The 22721-nt window shown below is 44.1% G+C and overlaps 1 protein-coding gene across 4 annotated transcripts in view; it reads left to right on the plus strand.

Annotated features, from left to right (window-relative positions):
* Window positions 1–22721, plus strand: part of KLHL2 (kelch like family member 2) — a 208647-nt gene that overhangs the window by 20728 nt on the left and 165198 nt on the right. Inside the window, exons 1-3 of one of the 4 annotated variants that reach the window (XM_040332814.1) lie at window positions 3071–3153; window positions 7956–8078; window positions 20860–21003. The exons of 1 other annotated variant lie outside the window; for it this stretch is intronic. Coding sequence is in view for 2 of the 3 variants with exons in the window: in XM_040332792.1 (XP_040188726.1) it covers window positions 7956–8078 (123 nt within the window). In the remaining variant the exon portion in view is untranslated. Of the gene's footprint in view, window positions 1–3070; window positions 3154–7955; window positions 8079–20859; window positions 21004–22721 lie in introns of those variants that run through there. 2 more of the 4 variants (XM_040332808.1, XM_040332792.1) reach the window with 2 other exon arrangements.

Raw genomic sequence — 22721 nt, forward strand, 5'->3', positions numbered from 1 at the left:
CCCACTGAAGCGGTGCGCTAGCAGGACCGCTCCAAAAGTCCTGCTAGCCGCATCTTTGGAGCGGGGTGTTTACCGCTCCTATACCGCTCCTTCCCATTGAAATCAATGGGAAACCGCGATAATACTGCCCGCAATGCGCCTCTACAGAGGCGTATTGCGGGCGGTATTAACCCTTTTTCGGCCGCTAGCGGGGGTTAAAACCGCACCGCTAGCGACCGAATATCGCGGTAAGTACGACGGTATATCGGCGCTAAAAATCGCCCCGCTATACAGTCACCGCACCTCCACTGCCCCATGTGAAAAGGGCCTTAGTCATTAACAGGGTTTACTGTACATGTAGAAGGTTGGCCAGAGTAAAACAAACTCCTGATCATCACACTGATTCTATAGCAGTAACCATCACAAATCTAAAGGTAGAACTATAGGCAAAACTTTTTTTGTTTTTTCGTTTTGGAGTAAGGGACTCTGTCAGATTTAAAAATGTTTGCCTTCTTTGTCCTATCGCAGAGGTTTCACCTCACTTCCTGTCCCAAAGCCAAACAGGAAGTGAAAGAAAATGTCTGCAAATTCAGGGAAATCCCTTGAGGACCCCCAGGTGCCTTTATTGGAAGATTTCCCCTCTTACATTTCTGGGGACAATCCAAAATTTCAGATTTTCTTTCACTTTCAATGGTAAACGGCACAAATTGAGCCGGGGAATCCCCATAACGGGGGATAGAGTGCACATGTTTCATTGGTGGGATGCTTCCTGTGCTTGTATCTGTTGACGGCGTTATCATGCATCGCTTTTATGTAGCACACTTGTATGGTTTGAACAAAGCGCATGGGGAACAAGTGTTTTATCAGTGTCCGTTCCTTCAGCATGTGCTGATCAAAGCACTTTGTGTGAATGAGCCCTAAAAGTCAAGCTTGGCCCCCCTCTGAAGTTTACTTTTTGTCAGTGAGGTCACCAGTGATATAAATGGGGTATCGGGGGCATTGTATGGTGGGCTAATTTGGACTTGTAGCAAGTTTCAGGAGTAGGGTTGAGCTCAGGGATGGTTGCTTTGATCTTAGTCCTAATCCAAGCGAGCCTACCAGGAACCTGTCACCTGTACTGGGCCAATCATCTGTGGCCAAGGGGCTTGTATACATGTGATTGTGGTGGGGAATACTTAAAGCGGTGGTTCACCCTGCAGAACAACATTTTGGCATAAAATTCGGCATAGTAGCGCGAGCTACAGTATGCCGGTCTTAATTTTTTTATCGCCGTACTCAGTGTAATCGTACATAGTAGATTCTGACTGCCCGCGGGGAATGGGCGTTCCTTTCAAGAGGGAGGGTGATTGACGGCCGGCTCTGGCACGTCACGCTCCCCGAAGACAGCCGGAGTAGGTCTCAGCTCTTCACGGCGCCTGCGCACAGACGCCGTGAAGAGCCAAGCCTATTTCGGCTATTTCCGGAGAAGCGTGACGCGCCAGAGCCAGCCGTCAATCACCTTCCGTCTGGATTGGAACGCACATTTCCCCGTGGGCAGTCGGAATCTAATGTACGATTACACTGTGAGTACGGCAATAAAAAAATTAAGACCGGCATACTGTAGCTCGCGCTACAATGCCACATTTTAGGCTAGAAGAAATTTTTTTTTTTATTATTTTATAGGGTGAACCCCCGCTTTAAAGCACTTATGATTGGCCCAGTACAGTGACAGACATGCTCGCTCAGATGGACTAGGATCTGAACGTGTCTGAGCTCACCCTTGGTCAGGAGCCCAGCAATAATGCTCCAAGTTGAACGCATCCTAGTCCACTTTAAACAACATTTTTTTTTTGCTTGTACATGGTTATATTTTGCTATGTTCTTGGCAAGTAACATATACAAGAAAATGGCTTCACTTCCTGGTTTTCAGTAGTCCTGTTCAACCGACAGGAAGGGTTGCACACAGATTGAAATTCGCCTGGTCCCTGATGAGCTAGCCCAATTTCAATCTGTGTGCCAAATGTAGTCTCACCAATGTATGTTATTATCTGACCGTTCAATCTCTGTCCTATCAATCTAAAGGCCCATACACACGATCAGACTTTTTGACTTCGGACCTGTTTGATCAGACAATCTGATTGTGTGTACGCTCCATCGGACTAAGGTTTACGCTTTTTTATTGGACAAATGTTCGGTGTGAATGCTCTCAAACTTTTCGAGAACAAATGTCCGATGGAGCATAATCCTTTCGGGAAGTCGTGACGCGCTGTGTGCGCCGTCGTTTAGCATGTCAATCAATTGGCATGTCAATAGGAACGCCCACTCCCGCGGGATTCCCTACCCGGAAGCCGCGGTGAATTCTAAGGGTAAACGCTATCTACGACAAAAAAAAAAAAAAAAAAAAGGTCAGTGTGATTTTATTTGCAGAACTGGGCTGGATGTAGTGTAGCTTTAATGCAAAGGATGCATTAAGGTGAAAAAAACTGGAACATTTACAACCCTTTTAAAGCGGTAGTTCACCCTCTCGTACTTGATTTTACCATCGAGACAGGCATTGTAGCGCGAGCTACAGTATGCCTGTCCCGATTTTTTTAACCCCGTACTCACCTCGTAGTCGTCCATCGTAGATTCCGGCTCCCGCGGGGAATGGGCGTGCCTATGGAGAGGGAGGATGATTGACGGCCGGCCCTGGCACGTCACTCTCCCCGAAGACAGCCGGAGTAGGTCTCGGCTCTTCACGGCGCGTGCGCACAGGCTATGCGCACGCGTCGTGAAGACCAAGCCTATTTCGGCTATTTCCGGAGAAGCGTGACGCGCCAGAGCCGGCCGTCAATCATCCTCCGTCTCCAGAGGCACGCCCATTCCCCGGTATCTTCGATGGACGACTACAAGGTGAGTATGGGGGGAAAAAATTCGGGACAGGCATACTGTAGCTCGCGCTACAATGCCTGATTTAAAGGTAAAAGAAAAAAATTTTTTTTTTTCCCGTCGATAGGGTGAACCCCCGCTTTAAGGAGATCAGATTGTAACATGTGTTGGGCTTGAAAGAGAATATGGATTAAAAAATTATATATATCTATCTCTATCTCACCTAGGTGGATGCTGCATCTGTTCCCTGCTGGCTCAGTAGGGAGAATTGAGCAATCAAACACAGTTGATCGCTTATTTCTCCCCTCCGCTCTGAGCAGAGAGCCGGTGAGTGTCAGTCTGGTTATTTTTTTCTCTTGGTTTCCAGAATAGATTGGTGATAATCTGGGTTGTAAAATTGGGGGGGGGGGGGGACAACTGACATTGTGCTAGCATGAATGTAAATGTCCCCAATCTGCTCAGCCAGAGTTACTTCTTAGAGAGGCAAAGCTGCTGCAGGTTAATGTGTGACTTATTTTAATGGCATAGATGACATTTTAGATATGTATGAAGTACTTGTGTATGACATTGCTTGGTGTATGTTACATAAATGAGAAATGTGTCACAAAAATCAGGTCTGGATTAACCAAGCAACTCTGCTAATAATTGTATGAGGCAGATAATTGAGTGGGTGTAACATAACATGTAAAATGATTATTCTGCCTTCAGCTCGGTGTGATTTTAAAGTTCCGCCTGGGAAAAAAATAATAATTAAGTCAGCAGCTACAAATACTGGAGCTGCTGATTTCTAATATAAAGACACTTGCCTGTCTAGGGAGTCCGCAATGTCGGCACCAGAAGCCAACCCGTCCCTCCGCTCTGGGTGGAGGTGCCGACATCCTTACTAAGGGAAAGAGGAAGTGAAACCTTGCGGCTTTACAGCCTGTTTCCTACTGCGCATTCGCGTGTCGCGCTGCGCGTTCTGACTGGTCCCAGCTGTCTCCCAGAAGACAGCGGGGGGAGGGGGCGGGGACATTGGGTAGTTTGCCGCACAAAGTGCTGCGATCTTTTCCGGAATTGGGAGCAGATACCTGGATTTGACAGGTACCCGTTCCCTCCTGAAAGGTGACAAATGTGGCATCGGAGCGGGAGGAATCTGATCCACGGGAGTTCTATTTCTGGGTGGAACTCCACTTTAAGGCCTCTTGCACACTGGAAAAGAAACACCATGTTTGTAGCACTTTTCTTTTCCAGTTTCCTTTTTTTTCTTTTTCTTTTTCTTTTTCTTTTCCTTTTTTTTCTTTTTCTTTTTCTTTTTCTTTTCCTTTTTTCTTTTCCTTTTTTCTTTTCCTTTATTTCTTTTTCTTTCCTTTCTGCCTTTCTCCCTTCTCCCCCCCCCCCCCCCCCCCCCATTCTTCAACTGTTTGCACACTACATTTTTTTTTTTAAGGGGGGGGGGCTTTGTTTACTAGAGAGACCAGTGGGATGGAGAGGCCTGTCATGAGAGAAATATTTAAAACTGAGATTTTGCGCCCCCCCTCTCCTCTTTAGGAAATGGCACCTGGGGACAGCAAATACCTGGTTTTGACAGGTGCTCACTCCAACTTCCACTCCCCACCCTACCCGCAGTCTTCTGGGACATGTTACGAGAGAATTCACAAAGCAGAGTGCGGCTTGCACATGTGCAGTGGTAATTTATTTTAAGGCTGGGGGTTTATTATTTGTATTTACATACATAATACTACATTTTGATTTTTAGCATGATTTTTAGCTATTTGTGTATGTAGTTCACATTTATTCATATATTATTACTATTTAATTTTTATTCATTTTTTATTTGAGCAGAAAATCGTGCCATTTGTGCACCTCTATTCATTTCTATGGGACTAAAAACGTGCCAAAAATGCTCATCTGCTTGATTTTAAGCTACAAAAAAAGCTCCAGAAATGGAGCCCGAAAGTTTGGCTTCGGGTGACTTGGAGTGGACATGTGAACCATCTCCATAGAGAATAATTGTTTTTTTTTCTCCTCCAATGTTTTGGAGCTTCGAGCTACGAAATGCGGAGATATGAACCGGGCCTTGGAACTAATCAATGGCATAACATTCATAGGCTCCGAAAGAGGTCATCATCCGAATCCCGTGATTTCTATTTGTGCCTGTACGAGGTAGTGTCGCTTGTAGCTGAAAAAAGTACGTAATCTTCTTTTGAGCTACAAGCTTCAAATGTTTTTGGGCCAATTAAGACTTCAGTGGGAGTGCCTGAAAAACATGCAATTGCACACATTTATTTTCTCTAGTTGCTAGCGTTCCATTGCCTAAAAATACTCCATAAATGTAAATGCTCAAGCAACAGACACTTGCAAAATGCCTGTAAAAAAAGCTCCTGTAAAATCACCAAAAAGGCTCTACTCAAGTGTAAATGCAGCCCTACCAGAGAAGTGGGGAATATATATATATATATATATATATATATATATATATATATATATATATATATATTATATTATATTATATTATATTATATTATATTATATAAAAAAAATTCTCACTGTGTTCCAGCTTTCCGTTTTTAAAGTGGTTGTAAACCTCAGACGTGAAATACACTATTACCAAAAGTGTTGAGAAACCTGCCTTTTACACGCACATTAACTTTAATGGCATCCCAGTCTTAGTCCGTAGGGTTCAATATTGAGTTTGCCCTCCCTTTGCAGCTATAACGGCTTCAACTCTTCTGGGAAGGCTGTCCACAAGGTTTAGGAGTGTGTCTATGGGAATGCTTGACCATTCTTCCAGAAGTGCATTCATGAGGTCAGGCACTGATGTGGATGAGAAGACCTGGCTTTCAGTCTCCACTCTAATTCATCCCAAGGGTGTTCTATGGGATTAAGGTCAGGACTCTGTGCAGGCCAGCCATGTTCCTCCACCTCAAACTCACTCATCCATGTCTTTTATGGAACTTGTTAGTGCACTGGTGTGTAGTCATGTACATAACAGACGGTCCGTGTTCATCCGATCCCCCCCATAGAGGAGAGTGGAGATCTGACAGGGCGGTCCCTGCACAGTGTGTGGGCACCGCCCTGTCATCCGCCGGTTCAGCGGGGATCATCGGATCGATCCCCGCTGAGCAAGCGGAGGTTCACGGGGCGGATCATCACGGATCCGTCCTGTGTAAAAGAGCCCTTAACCGGTTAACGCCCGCCGCATGTATATGTACGTCCACAGAATGGCACGTACAGGCATATGGGCGTACATGTACGTCCCCGCCTTTCCCGGGGTCGGGGGTTTGATCGGGAACACCCCCCCCCCCCCAGTACATGCGGCGGTCGGAAACCCGCGGGGAGCGATCCGGGACGAGGGCGCGGCTATTCGTTTCTAGCCGCCCCCTTGCGATCGCTCCCCGGAGCTGAAGAACGGGGAGAGCCGTATGTAAACACGGCTTCCCCGTGCTTCACTGTGGCGGCAGCATCGATCGAGTGATCCCTTTTATAGGGAGACTCGATCGATGACGTCAGACCTACAGTTGTAAACACACACTAGGTGAACCCTAACTCCTGCAGCGCCCCCTTTGGTTAACTCCCAAACTGCAACTGTCATTTTCAGAATAAACAATGCAATTGAAAGGTATTTTTTGCTGTGAAAATGTCCGAAGTGTCCGCCATAATGTCGCAGTCACGAAAAAAATCGCTGATCGCCACCATTAGTAGTAAAAAAAAAATGATAAAACTATCCCCTATTTTGTAAACGCTATAAATGTTGCGCAAACCAATCGATAAACGCTTATTGCGATTTTTTTTTTTTTTTTTTTACCAAAAATAGGTATAAGAATACGTATCGGCCTAAACTGAGGAATTTATTTTTTTCATATATGTTTTTGGGGGATATTTATTATAGCAAAAAGTAAAAAAAATTGCATTTTTTTTCAAAATTGTCGCTCTATTTTTGTTTATAGCGCAAAAAATAAAAACCGCAGAGGTGATCAAATACCACCAAAAGAAAGCTCTATTTGTGGGGGAAAAAAAGGACGCCAATTTTGTTTGGGAGCCACGTCGCACGACCGCGCAATTGTCAGTTATAGCGACGCAGTGCCAAATCGCAAAAAGGGGCAAGGTCCTTAACCTGCATATTGGTCCGGGTCTTAAGTGGTTAAGTGAGTTTGGCAAGTTGTCACGTTAGACTGTGAGTTAATGTCCCTCCAGCGAAGGGATAACGCCTACATAGTGCAGTGTAATGGAAAGGAAATGACGTCCTGCGCCACAGCCCGGCTGAAATGGAAGTTCACTGTGCTTCAAAAAAAAAGGTACTAAAGGGGGGAAAAAATAAACTTTTTTTAAATATCCAAAACGAGGGGAGGATTTTTTCGTTGAAGACCACCTCTCAAAAGTGGGTGGAACTTCTTCTCAACTGTCCCAGAGAGAGAGAGAGAGAAAATCATATCTTTTAAATGAGAGCAAGATGGGAGGAGACATCTTGGTTTTAGGACAGCTGTCTAAGATGGAGATTTCCCTCACTTTTTTGTCACTTCCTTTCACATCGCTGAGACAGGAAGTGAAGGCAGATCTCTCTAGTAGGAAAAAGCAGCAAAAATAATCTGGTGGTGGTTTTAACTCTTCCCTATTCTCTCTTCACAATATTGAGGAAAAATAAATTGACTCTACGTAGATTTTTAATTCTCAGGCAATTTGTGGGCCCAGCCCATTGCTCTCTTTAATATTCACTGGATCCTATGACCCCGAGCGTAGTATAGGCATGTTTTACGCAGCTCACGTCGGATAAATCCTGTTCCTTGTGGTAATCCTCTTCCCACACATTATTATAATCTTTCTGTACCCGTGCTTTACTTTTTTCCCAGGTTGTCATTTGAGTTTTCTGTGAGGTATAAAATTGCAAAATGCTGTACAGATAAAAGCCATTTCCCAGTGGAATCCTTGTACTTTGTCATTTTATTTTATGTGCCATGGTGACATTTATCATCGCTTCTTGTAGCGTACTTTGTTGGTGATGCGCCATTTGACATTTATTGTTGCTTCTTGTGGGATACTTTAGTTGCTAGGGAAAAAAATTATATATATTTTTTTTATGTGTGAATGCTTAGTAGCTACAATGCAGGTTACCGTGATGTGAACAACGTTTTGTAACTTGTTCCTTACAGAAACACTAAAATAAGCCAACCGAAGCCTGTGGAAGTGAAAGAGAGCGCCGAGAAGTTCTGTCCTGTAACTGTGAATCCACGCCACACCAGGAAGGCGTTCAAGGTTATGAATGAACTGAGAAGGTATAGTATCTGGATTTTTGAGTTTTTTTTTGTATTTTTTTTTATTTTTCATCCTGCAGTTAATTTCACTAAACCCACATTATAAAAAAAACTATCAATAAATGGTGTATTACTTGCTGCTGTTACTCAGTCACTATGAGATTCGTTTTCTGTATTCGGCAAAAAACCTGGTTGATCCTGCTGTTCTCGATCTCCCCCTTATGCCCCCAGTCCTGAATAATAATAATAATATTAACAATAATGTCCCCTGCTCAGTTTTCAGTGAGTTTTTATGCTGAGCATTTCCTCCTTTCCCTATCACATTGGAGCTGCACATGTGACTATAGAGTCACGTGTGTGTGTGTGTGTGTGTGTGTATACACAGTGGTAAATAACCCACTCCTTCCTTCCTTCCTTCCTTCCTTCCTTCCTTCCTTCCTTCCTTCCTTCCTTCCTTCCTTCCTCCCTCCCTCCCTCCCTCCCTCCCTCCCTCCTCCATGCTTATTAAAGCGGTTGTATACCCGCTGGTCCACCTCTAAGACAAAAGACATAATGAGCTAGTATGCGCCGCATACTAGCTCATTATGAAATACTTGCCTTAGAACGAGGCGTCGGTATCTCAGCCGGTCCACGCCGAGGGAGATGACGTGTTTCCTTGGCGCGTCTTCCGGGTATCGTGGCTCCAGCGCTGTGAGTGGCTGGAGACGTGATGTCGTCACGCGGGAGACTTCTTTCCGGTAAGGTCCGGCGTCTGCCAGACTTTCAGCCCAGAATCCCCGATGCACATGTGCCACTGAAGTCAGCGGCGCATTGCAAGGGAAATATCTTCTAAACCATACAGGTTTAGGAGATATTCTTTTTACCTACAGATATGCCTTATTATAGGCTTACCTGTAGGTAAAAAAATTGACTATACAACCACTTTAACCAGCTAAACATAATGGGGGTAGGATATTGCATGTAACTTATCAGTGGCTTCAATGCCCTCTTATTCTAAGACACAGGCTGGAGGGGCGTGCCTGGCAGAAATCCACCGACACCATGTTGTTTCCACAAAATAATAAAGATTTGTTTTTAAATATATACCGTATTTGTTTGCCAATTTAAAACAGTTTATTGATATCATTTATTTTAGTCTCTATCCCAAAGGCTTTTTTTTTTTTTATTTTTATTAACATGTGACCTGCAGCAGAGGACTAGAAGCTCCTCCTGCTTATGTTTTCCTACAGACCGGCTGGGAAAGAGCTGGGTCATGTGACAGCTGTATACTGATTAGGAAAAAAGTACTTGGATGTTTTTTTAAAGGAGAAGAACAGCCAAATATAATTTGAAGGTTTGTTCTCTATTAATCACAGGAGTGCAGTTCATTCTTCACCCCTGTGACCCGTTTTTCACAGAGCCAGGCCAGGGCAAGATCGTGACGATAAAGTCAGGATCCGCCCACAACCCTGGATTGGCACCTGGCACAGCCTGAGCCAGCCCCTCCCGCCCCTCCACAGCCCAGCACTCCACTGAGCGTGGTGAGGGCAGAGCAGACAGCGGTGACTGACATCCACCAGCTCTCTGCTAACGGAGATCTGAGAACTGGGCGATCAGCGGCTTTTGATCGTTTTACAGCCAGCGGTGGACAGATGTGGCATTAGACCAATACTGCATCCACCTAGGTAAGTATGATTTTGAAAAAAAAAGCAAAAAACAAACCTGAACTTCTTTTAACCACTTAAAGCGGTGGTTCACCCTGCAGAACAACATTTCAGCATAAAATCCGGCATAGTAGCGCGAGCTACACTATGCCGGTCTTAATTTTTTTTTATCCCCGTACTCACGGTTATATCGTACATAGACGATTCCGTCTGCCGCGGGGAATGGGCGTTCCTAGCAAGAGGGAGGGTGATTGACGGCCGGCTCTGGCACGTCACGCTCCCCGAAGACAGCCGGAGTAGGTCTCGGCTCTTCACGGCGCCTGCGCACAGGCTATGCGCAGGCGCCGTGAAGAGCCAAGCCTATTTCGGCTATTTCCGGAGAAGCGTGACGTGCCAGGGCCGGCCGTCAATCACCTTCCCTCTCCATAGGAACGCCCATTCCCCGGAATCTTCTATGTACGATATAACAGTGAGTACGGGGATAAAAAAAATACAGACAGGCATACTGTAGCTCGCGCTACTATGCCGAATTTAATGCTAGAGGGAAAATTTTTTTTTTTTTTTATATAGGGTGAACCTCCGCTTTAAGCCCCGGACCAATATGCTGCTAAATGCCCAAAGGCGTTTTTACAATTCGGCACTGCGTCGCTTTAACAGACAATTGCGCGCTCGTGTGACGTGGCTCCCAAACAAAATTGGCGTCCTTTTTTCCCCACAAATAGAGCTTTCTTTTGGTGGTATTTGATCACTGCTGCGGTTTTTATTTTTTGCGCTATAAACAAAAATAGAGCGACAATTTTGAAAAAAATTCAATATTTTTTACTTTTTGCTGTAATAAATATCCCCCAAAAACATATATAAAAATTTTTTTTTCCCTCAGTTTAGGCCGATACGTATTCTTCTACCTATTTTTGGTAAAAAAAAAAATCGCAATAAGCGTTTATCGATTGGTTTGCGCAAAATTTATAGCGTTTACAAAATAGGGGATATATATATATATATATATATATATATATATATATATATATATATATATATATATATATATATATATATATATATATATATATATATATATATATATATATATATATTATTTTTTTTTTTTTTTTTTTTTTTTACTACTAATGGCGGCGATCAGCGCTTTTTTTTTTTTTTTTTTTTCCGTGACTGTGGCATTATGGCGGACAATTTTGACACATTTTTGGGACCATTGTCATTTCACAGCAAAAAATGCATTTAAATTGCATTGTTTATTGTGAAAATGACAGTTGCAGTTTGGGAGTTAACCACAGGGGGCGCTGTAGGAGTTAGGGTTCACCTAGTGTGTTTTAACTGTAGGGGGGTGTGGCTGTAGGACTGACGTCATCGATTGTGTCTCCCTATAAAAGGGATCACTCGATCGATGCAGCTGCCACAGTGAAGCACGGGGAAGCCGTGTTTACATACGGCTCTCCCCGTTCTTCAGCTCCGGGGAGCAATCGCGACGGAGCGGCTATAAACGAATAGCCGCGCCGTCGTCCCGGATCGCTCCCCGCGGGAATCCGACCGCCGCATGTACGTGCCATTCTGTGGACGTACATATACATGCGGCGGTCGGGAAGTGGTTAATTGAAATAATTAGTGGCATCATCCATATACAGACATAAAAGGGACAATGTAAATAAAACAGTGAGGTTTTTATTATCATAAGTCAGAATACATGGAATGTTTTCCAACATGTTCCGTCAACCGACGTCCATTACACAACTTTTGTCGAGCCAGTGAGCCCACACACTGTGTGAAATTTGTGGTCACTGATGGACCGGCCAGCAGAATTTCAGTTCGTATATGGCCAGCTTCACTTTCAATGACTATAGAAAACCTTTGTCTGTTTCACGTACTACAACCAGACACTGATTTTGGCTGCTTTAGATGACAATCTCATGCCTACGGATGGCTGCACACAGACTGGAGCCAGCCACCAGGAAAAAGGCGAGTGGCAGTTAGAAAACCTTGTTGGGTCTCTATTGTTTTTACTGAGATAAGTCGGCTGCTTGCAGAACTTCTGTTCTTCCCCTCGGTTATAAACATAAACTCTGCTGAGCACTTGTATTTTATTCTTAGGTCCGCTATACATTCTACATAAGGGGTGGTTGAATTGTACATCAGACCACTCTCTGAAGGCTGTGGGTGGCTTTAGGTGCATTTTGAGAGTTTGAAGCCTTTGAAAGAGTAAAGCTGGCCTTACACTTCTTTTAATTTTGGTTGATTAAGCAAGAATGGACCAAAATTCGAGTCGTGGACAACTCCGTTGGCGCCACCCGGCTCAACCAAAGTTGATTCAAAAATTGACTAGCTGAATGGAAAATGATCACCTGAACAGTGACTGCATCCGTTCATTGCTTGGGTGTTTAGACCTCTGTGGAAGCTGCGTTTGGATACAATAGCCTGCAGTGCAGATTCCCCCATCTGTGCTGTTTATTATGAATCTATAGCAGGGGCTGTACAAAGAAATATAAAAGTTTATAGCTTTAGTGTTGGCTCATGTCTGATGGAGAGAGGTGGCTTGGAATGAGATATGGGGAACATATATGAACCTGCACTACTAACGGGAGATACAAACGCTGGTTCTTATGTTCACCCTGTTAGTGAGTTATGTGAGAGCAGGTTTTACAGCCTCTCATTAGGGGGTGTGTTGCAGGGAGCCTTGACCCTTTAGTCCTCATTCACACACATCTAGGGCCCTACACTGCCCAGATCAACATATTTCTGCAGCGGTTACGGCCAGGAGTTTGCGATCAGCGGCAGACAGGAAGCATACAGAAATAAAAAAAAAAAGAAAACTGCACTGTAAACAAACCTAACACTTAAAGCTGCAACTCCAAGGGAAATCCACCCCAAACAACAATGAATAAAAAATAAGCTGCGCTCTTACAGTGACATGTTGACCACTTAAGCCCCGGACCATTTGGCTGGCCAAAGACCAGGTCACTTTTTGCGATTCGGCATTGCGTCGCTTTAACTGATGATTGCACGGTCGTGGGACGTGGCTTCCCAAACAAAATTGGCATCCCTTTTTTATTTTATTTTTTCACAAATTGCTTTCTTTCAGTGGTATTTGATCACCTCCTGCGGTCTTTATTTTTTAAACTGTAAACAAAAATAGAGTGACAATTTAGAATTTTTTTTTTTTTTTACTTTTTTCTCTAATAAATATCCCCAAAAATATATAACCTTTATTTTTCCTCAGTTTTAGGATGATACGTATTCCTCTACATATTTTTGGTAAAAAAATCACAATAAACGTTTGGTTTGCGCAAAAATTATAGCGTCTACAAAATAGGGTTTTATTTTTTTGGCATTTTCATAAAAACTTTTTTTACTAGTAATGGCAGCGATCAGAGATTTTTTTTTTTTATCATGACTGTGACATTAAAGCGGAGGTTCACCCAAATAACATTTATATTCTGATAGACATCAATCATCTGGGCGAACTCCCAGATTACATTGCGGCTCAGCTTGGAAACGCCTACTCCCGCGGGAGAAGTACCCGGAAGCCGGATTCCAAATATAGATTATAAGGTATGTACAGCCTAAAAGTGCTGACTGTACATGCTGGTAGTATAAAGAATTTGGTCTTGTATAAATGTTGTTTGGGTGAACCTCCGCTTTAAGGCGGACACATCAGACACTTTTGACACCATTTTGGGACCATTGTCATTTTTACAGCGATCCGTGCTATAAAAATGCACTTTACACTGTATAAAATGGCAGTGAAGGGGTTAACCTGAAGGGGGCGCTGAACGGGTTAAGTGTGACCTAAGGAGTGCTTCTAACTGTTAGGGGGCGTGGCTTGCTGTGACACGTCACTAATCGCTGTTCGGGATGACAGGGAACAGATCAGTGACATGTCACTAGGAAGAACGGGGAGATGTGTTTACACTGACATCTCCCCGTTCCTCAGCTCTGTGACCCGATCGCAAGAGGGTCCCGGGAGCACGGTCATGGGTCGCGAGGGCACCGCTGGCGGTGCGCTAGCGACCACGCGGCTTGCAAGTTAAAGGGGACGTACATAAATGCCCATTTGCCCAGCCATGCCATTCTGTTGACGTATAAGTGCGTGCGGTGGTCGGCAAGTGGTTAAAGAAGTCCCAAACAGTGAAACATGAGACTTGTATAGAGTCCTCCAAAATCTATTGAAGATTCTGATGATTCCTCCAATGAAGGACGGACCAGCAGCCAAAGGTTCAGTTAAAATCTTGTGACTTTGTAATGTGAACACGGTGAATCCACCACCACGGAAAGGGCCCGCTTACCAGCTGCACAAGTTTAAGCACTTGTGGCTAATACCCAGCCAGTGCCTTTTCCTACAAAGACTGCAGATGTTTGGTCAAATGGCGTAGTAAGCTGTTTTGGTCAGGAACATAATTGGTGATACAGCTTATTGGACCCATACACGGTTCAAGTAGCAATGAGGTGATGGTAGCTAAAAAATGGCAGGGAAAATCGCCATCGGTAAAACTAGATGGTTATTTATTCCAAAAAATAATAAAAAGGCAGTATCGCTTGCAAATGTATACAGATTCAGTAAAACGTTCCAATAAAAACATGCGGCCGGTCGGCAACCATACAAGCGGGACGTATAACGCGGTGACGTCAGCACGTCGCTTTTCTCAAAGACAAGCTGCAATTGTCTGGGGCTGTTAAGTGATTAGGGACAGAGAAGTGGCCTGGACACAAAGGGGTTGATATACTAAAACTGGAGAGTGCTAAATCTCTGGTGCAGCTCTGCATAGAACCAACCGGCTTCCAGGTTTTTATCAAAGCTTAATTGAACAAGCTAAATTTAGAAGCGGATTGGCTACTATCACTCCTTGTGCAGTTTACATGTGAACATTTTAGTGTGCGCGGGCTGATGTCTGATGTGAACAGGGCACATGGGAAAAACGATTGTTTACTGTGGGCCCTAGCAGTGAGTGTGCATTGATCTGTGCAGAGTAAGGGTTTCTGCACATAGTGTGAATGAGCCCTAAATGCTTATTTGCAATAGTTATTTTCATAAATGTTTTTTTTTTTTTTTTTTTTTTTAGCTATGTTCCTTTGAGTTTACTAGGAAAATTGTCTAGGCGGTATCCCAACAAAGCCCCACTGGGGTGGGGAGGGCGTCGGTTTTAAAGAACCGCTTGTTTTAGGGATGCTTTACCGTCGCTTTAGCAGCACGCTTTTAGCCCCTGCTAGCAGCCGAAGAAGGGGTTAATTGTCGCCCGTGTAGCACTGCTGCTGAAGTACTTTGCAGGCGCTTCGGTAGCGGTGCCCATTCATTTCAGTGGGCAGGGGCGCTTTAGGGAGTGGTGTATACACCGCTTCTAAACCGCCTCAAAAATGCTGCTTGCAGGACTTTTTTTTTTTTTTTTTTTTTACATCCCATAAGCGCACTGCTCCAGTGTAAAAGCACTTGGGATTTCACACTGGAGTGACAGGAGAGGCACTTAATAGGGCACTTTGCAGGTGCTATTTTTAGTGTGAAAGTGGCCCAAGAGTGTCTAATTGCTGTTTGCTGGCTTAAGACCTCCTCTCCTCACTTTTTGTCCCTACATTGGTTTTTGTGTAGCAGCCAGAAGAGGAGTGAAGGAATGCCAGTGTCACTTGAGTGACAGCTCCAGGGCTGCTGATATTGCACCCAAAGATGGCAGCGCCCAGCAGCAGTATTGGGGCATTTGGATGTTTTCACAATAAAAAATAAAATGCTTAAAGGGGTGGTTCACCCTAAAAACTATTTTTTATTACACTGGCCCCCCACATTACAATACGATTAAGGCCATTATTATTTTTTTGATGCCGTACATACCTTTGTACAGCATATTCACCCGTGGCATCCGGCTTGCCAGTCCCGCGGGAGTGGGCGTTCCTAACATGTCTGTGATTGACGTTTTGACCAAAAACGAGCTCCCCCCGTCGCGTAAGCCGCGTCACGGTTGGCGAAAGGAGCCAAATGGCGAGTCGGCGCTATACTGCGCATGCGCATCACCGTTCGGCTCCTTTCGCCAATCGTGACGCGGCTTACGCGACGGGGGGAGCTCGTTTTTGGTCAAAACGTCAATCAGACATGTTAGGAACACCCACTCCCGCGGGACTCGCAAGCCGGATGCCACGGGTGAATATGCTGTACAAAGGTATGTACAGCATCAAAAAAAATAATAATAGCCTTAATCGTATTGTAATGTGGGGGGCCAGTGTATTAATAAAAAAGTAGTTTTTAGGGTGAACCACCCCTTTAACCACTTGCCATCCATAGGCTATGTACAGTGCATCCAGAAAGGTATTTACAGCGCTTTGCTTTTTCCACATTTTGTTGTTGCAACCTTTTTCCAAAATGTATTGCATTAATTATTTTACTCAAAATTCTACGAACGATACCCTGTAATGACGATGTGAAAAAAGTTTGTTTGAAATCTTTGCAAATTTATTAAAAATATCACATGTACATAAGTATTCACAACCTTTACCATGACCCTCTAAATTGAGCTCAGGTGCATCCTGTTTCCACTGATCGCTCCTTGAGATTGATTGGACATGATTTGGAAAGGGGCACACCTGTGTAAGGTCCAACAGTTAACAGTGCATGTCGGAGCACAAACAAAGCCATGAAGTCCAAGGAATTGTCTATAGACCTCCGAGACAGGATTGCATCGAGGCACAGATCTGGGGAAGGGTACAGAAACATTTCTGCCAGATTGAACAGTGGGCTCCATCAAATGGAAGAAGTTTGAAACCAACCGTACTTTTCCAAGAGTGGGCCCCACAGCCAAACTGAGCGAAGGGGGGAGAAGGGCCTTAGTCGGAGAGGTGACCAGGAACCCGATGGTCACTCTGACAGAGCTCCAGTGTTTCTGTGTAGGGAGGAGAACCTTCCAGAAGAACAACCATCTCTGCAGCACTCCACTAATCAGACCTGTATGGTCGAGTGGCCAGATGGAAGCCACTTCTCAGTAAAAGACACAGGACAGTTCGCCATAAGACACCTAATGGACTTTGACTATGAGAAACAAAATTCTCTGGCCTGATGAAACAAAGATTTAACTCTTTGGCCTGAATGGCAAGCATTGTTCATCACCTGGCCAATACCATCCCTACAGTGAAGCATGGTGGTGGTGGCAGCATCATTATGTGGGGATGTGTTTTTCAGCGACAGTAACTGGGAGACTAGTCAGGATTGAGGAAAAGATGAATGCAGCAATATAGAGAGACATCCTTGATGAAAACCTGCTCTGGACCTGAGACTGCAGCGAAGGTTCATCTTCCAACAGGAAATCAACCCTAAGTACACAGCAAAGATAACAATACAGTGGCTACGGGACAACTCTATGAATGTACTTGAGTGGTCCAGACTGAAAATCTCTGGAGAGATCTGTGCACCGACGCTCCCCATGCAGCCTGATGGAGCTTGAGAGGTCCTGCAAAGAAGAATGGTAGAAACTGCCCAAAAATAGGTGTGCCAAGCTTGTAGCTTCATACTCAAAAAGACTTGAGGCTGTAATTGGTTCCAAAGGGGCTTCAACAAAGTATTGAGCAATGGCTGTGAATACTTGTGTAAATTTGCAAAGATTTCAAACAAACTTCTTTCACGTTGTCATTATGGGGTATTGTTTTTGTACAATTTTGAGGGAAATAATGAATTGATCCCTTTTGGTATAAGGCTATAACATGCCAAAATGTGCAAAAGGTGAAGCGCTGTGAATATTTTCCGGATGCACCGACTATATAAACCGGCTTCAAGTGGTAAAAATGTCACGGCTGTGGACAAAGCCTTGTGGGTCACAGGTCCTCTTTAGGATGACACAGATGGCAATAGAAACCCGATAGTCTGTCACTCTGTCCAGACAGAAAATAAAATCCTTATTTGTAATTTTAAGTGCTCTAGTAACATACAAAAAATCTGTTTTGTCTTCTGAATGAAATTATCTCCGAGGCTGATGTGATACAATCTGTGATTTCAGACAAAGTCAAAATAGTTAACAGCGGAGATAAATGCCTTTTTAACACATCTGTGTATTCCATTAAACATGTTGCTGGGGGGGGGGGGGGGTGTTATATTTTATTTATAGAACTTGTGATTTAGAACTGTGAAAATCACAAATCTATGTGTGTATACATATATAAATAGTTCAAATGTGTAAATTGTGCAGAGCTACTTTTGTAGGCTATGCATGCATTTAGTTTAGTAGGGATATTTTTATAAATAGATTTAAAAATAAAAAATACATTTAACTTTCATTGTTCTGAACGGATAGAAAAACATCATCTTTAAAGTGGAGGTTCACCCTAAAACAATTATCTAACATTACATCCAGCATACTAACGACATATGCAGGTATTTTTTTTCTTTTCGCCGTACATACCGTTATATTTTCCCCCCGGGTTCTGATACCCGCGGGACTGGGCGTTCCTATCCCTGGGTTAGATGATTGACGTCTGGTGAAAAACTTCCCGTGGCGCACAAGGCGCGTCACCAGTTTTCCGTAAATAGCCGACCTGCGTGTCGGCTCTATATGGCGCCTGCGCAGTCAGCTCTACATGGCGGGCGCAGGTCGGCTATTTATGAAAAACTGGTGATGCGCCATGGGAAGTTTTTCACCAGACGTGAATCATCTAACCCAGGGGTTGGAACGCCCAGTCCCACGGGAATCGGAACTTGGAAGCCGGGGGGAAAATAACAATAGAACGGTATGTACGGCGAAAAAAAAAAAAAAATACATGCATACTGTACATGTCGTTAGTATGCTTATGCTGGATGTAATGTTAGATAATTAGCCATGCTTCTCTTGTGGGTCATAGGAGTTAACCAACTTGTGCTCTCCTGTGACCCAGAATCGGCCCACAGCAGGCTAAAACCCGGCATGGCTGAGAACTGGAGCCAGCCGCTCCCATCTATTCCCCAGTCCGGTGCTCCAGTAAGCATTAGAAGCGCAGAGAATGATTGACAGTCATGATTCTCTGCTCAGCCGACTTGAGAACTGAGCAGAGAACCATGACTTGCTGCAGCATGGAGGTGAGTATGTGTTTCCTTTTTTTTTTTTTTTTTTTTTTAATAACCCAAAATGTCTCCATTAACCACTTCAGCTCTCTTGAAGATTTTACCCCCTTCATGACCAGGCCATTTTTTTGCTATAAGGCTCTGTGTTGACTGAAACGGGGTCGTGCAATGCTGTACGCAAACACAGTTTATATAATTTTTCCACCCACAAATAGATCTTTCTTTTGGTGGTATTGGATCACCTCCTGGGTATTTTATTTTTGATTACATAAATGAAAAAATACAATATTTCTTTTTTACCTTCTGCTATAAAACAAAACAATCGAACATTAAAAAAAAAAAAACCTCATAAAAATCCCAATAAGGCCCCTTTCATACAGGGCAGTGGAGGTGCGGTGACGGTATATCGGTGCGTTTTTTAGCGCCGCTATACCGTCGTATTTACCGCAATATTCGGCCGCTAGCGGTGCGGTTTTAACCCCCTCTAGTGGCCAAAAAAGGGTTAATACTGCCCACAATGCACCTCTACAGAGGTGCATTGCGGGCGGTATTACTGCGGTTTCCTATTGATTTCAATGGGAAGGAGCGGTAAACACCCCGCTTCTATACCGCTCCAAAGATGCGGCTAGTAGGACTTTTGGAGCGGTCCTGCTAGCGCACCGCTTCAGTGTGAAAGCTTTCGGGCTTTCACATTGAAGACTGCAGGGCACGATTTTTTCAGGTGGTATAGCAGCGCTATTTTTAGCGCTAAACCGCCTAAAAAACATGTCAGTGTGAAAGGGGCCTAAGTGTATATTGATCGGTTTGTATGAAAGTTATAGCATCTGCAAACTGTAATTTTTTTTTTTCTTTTTATACTAGTAATGGCGATGATCAGCGACTTATAACAGGGCTTTGAAAGTGCGAAAAATCTGACACTGATGCTGGGGGAGGGGAACGAACTGCCACTGACATCACCAGCGACATTATTACAGTAAACGGTACTATTGTACATTTACTGTACTGACACTGAGCAGTAGGGGGTTAACATCTAGGGCAATCAAGGGGTTAAATGTGTCTAACCAGTGTTTATGTGTACCGTGTGCTGCGTTTTCCTGGGAATCTAGTTGTTTTCATTCCCTGCTTGGTAAGGAATGAACAGGCGGCTTGATTCCCTGAACACAGCTCTGTGTTGTTTACACTCACAGAGCTGTGTTCAGTGAAGCCCAAAGTTGATCACCGGGTGCTGGCGGTCAATCATTGGCTGTCACCCTGTGATCAGCATGTGCTGTGAGCGTCCACTCCCTCTACCTGGAAATGCTGAATTGCGTGCATCTATACGTGGTTCTGCACAGCCGGCCTGCACTATAGCAGTAAAACCAACATTGTATCCTGGCCTAGGCCAACAAGTTCCAGGCCTAGGGCAGCACTTTTCAGGGGGGCAGCACAGAAAGAGACCCCGCCGGCTTGCGCTACAGTTAGTGTAGTGCCAGCGTTATGGGTCGGACTGGGCTGAGAGGCAAATTAGTCTAGCGCCCCCATTAAGCAGCCGCACTGCTTCTGGTATGCAGGCGGCTGGCATTCCGCAACTGTGTTGGGGGGGGGGGGGGGGGCACTGTTTCTAATTTTGACTGCCCTATGATCCTGGACCGCAAACCTTGTGAAATTTGTGCTTAAAGTAGAACTATAGGCAACACTTATTTTAGGTAAAGGAGGGTTATAGCCCCTGTCAGTTTATTTTTTACTATCCCTGTGCCATTGCAGAGATTTCCCTTCACTTCCTGCCCCATAGTCAAACAGGAAGTGAGAGAAAATCTATGCAAATTAAGGGAATTTATCGCTGCCCCCCCCCCCCCCCCCAGGCCCTCAGATCTAGTGTCCCCACTTGTAAATTTCAGAGCGGGTCTTAAAAATCAAGTGGTGTGGCCTTGACAGAAAGGGGTGGGTCATATTTAAATTGGGGGGTGCGCGAGTTTAGTCAGGCCTAGGGCAGCACAAAACCTAAATACACTACTGAGTAAAACTACAGTGCGTGGTCGGCAAGTGGTTAAAGTGAACGGGTCCCCATGAAACTATTTTTATATGCATTTATTTTCTCTGATTTCAGAGGTCATAAGTGTGGGATCTCACATCTACTTTTACTTGTATTTTTTTTTTCTTCCAGCCTGGAGTTGGGCTTGTTGGAACTTCAACTGGAAAATGGAATAACTGTATGCTATTAACAAAATTTTCATTTAGCCATAGGGCTATTGCAACCTCGGCCGTAATTTTCATAAGTATCTAAGGTGCTGCAGAATGAAAAATATCAGTTAAGTTGAACACGATCTGTTTGATGTGCAAACACAACAAGTACTGGTTAGTATGGTACACGCTGTAGATTAAAGGGACACTAAAGGAATTTTTTTTTTTTAGCTAAATAGCTTCCTTTACCTTACTGCAGTCCTGGTTTCATGTCCTCATTGATTGTTTTTGCTGTAATCCTTCTCTGTTCTGAACACTTCCTGGTTGTCTGTTTCCTGATGAAAAAAGTCATGGGAGCTTTCTCTCTGTGGTCACTAATCAAGGAGGTGTGATTACTGTGTGTCTAAAACCCCTCAACACCAATCGGTTTCGTTTTCCAAACCATCACTGCCCTGTATTGGCTCTGTGCAGCAGAGAAGCAGGAAACATGCAAAAACGAAACTGAAACTACAGGTACATTATATGATTGATTTTTATCTATTTTTAACCATTTTTAAAAGGAATCCGTTAACTATTATGTCTCTATACCCTGTAACCAGTCATTTCAGCAAAAAAAAAAAAATGTTTCCTTTACAACTCCTTTAAAGCCCATGATCGTCGTAATTTACTAATGTTCTTAGGATCTTGTTGACAGATCCTGACTAAAATGCGTAAAGTTTTTTGTTCTCCTCTTCTAGTTGCTAGTATTGCAGTATACACGTGTATACAATGTGTGTGCGTAAATTACGTGAGAATTTCTATTTTTATTTTACAGGTTTATCATTATCTCTGTATTTGCGGATCTTTATGCATCTGTGTACATTGTTCCATAGACGGCAATGCCTCTGTTTTTAGGAAACTCCATCTCTGCATGGTATGCAGCACCTTTGTCTCCACACTCTGTCTAGGTGAAAGTGGTGCATTCAGGAAAATTTGCCACATGAGCGGGCAAACAGATGCAATTGATGTTTGCACAAGTATGATCACCTATAACCAGGGCTGTGGAGTCGGTAGATAAATGTTCCGACTCCACAGCCCTGCCTATAACCACTGACTTGTATGGGCACTTGTATACGGCACCTTCCTTTAGTCCCCGTTCACACCTAGGCGTATATACGCCTGTAGTGTGAACGCCGCTGCCGCCCCGACACGCCAGAGGGATGCTTTAGCATTGCCCTCTATGGAGATGGTTCACATCTCAACGCCGGACGCCTGCCGCCTGAAAAAAGGTCCCGGACCTTTTTTTCAGGCGTCTTTCGGCGTTCGGCTAGGAGATGTGAACCATCTCCATAGAGGGGGTCACAGGCTGCATTCACAATCGCGGCGTTTTGTCGCCGCGAATCGCGGTACAAAACGCCGCTATTTGCCGCCGCAATTCGCGGGACAAAACGCCGCGATTCAGTACGCTATAGTGTGAATGCGCAGCCTTACCCAGTGTAGGGAAGCCCCAGAGATTTTGCTCTTGATGACTTGCAGCCTCTAGATGTCCATGTGCATGAGGCCTCTACAGTATTACGTGTTTAAACGCTTTACTACGTTCAAGTCAACAAGTAAACGACTTCTAGTCCGCCGTACGTTTATAAACATCCTCAGACAGGAAGGGTGATATCTCAGTCATGCTGCAGCAATGACTGAGTTATAATTTTCTGATGCCAGTGATTCCCTACAAAGTAACATTAATCTTGGCAGCTAAAGAGACACTAGATTACTTTTATAGGTATTAAAAAGGGGGACCCATTATTATTATTATTATACAGGATTTATATAGCGCCAACAGTTTGCGCAGCGCTTTACATCAGGGAAGAC

This window comes from Rana temporaria, chromosome 1 (genome assembly GCF_905171775.1).
Source record: "Rana temporaria chromosome 1, aRanTem1.1, whole genome shotgun sequence".
Lineage (NCBI taxonomy): Eukaryota > Metazoa > Chordata > Amphibia > Anura > Ranidae > Rana > Rana temporaria.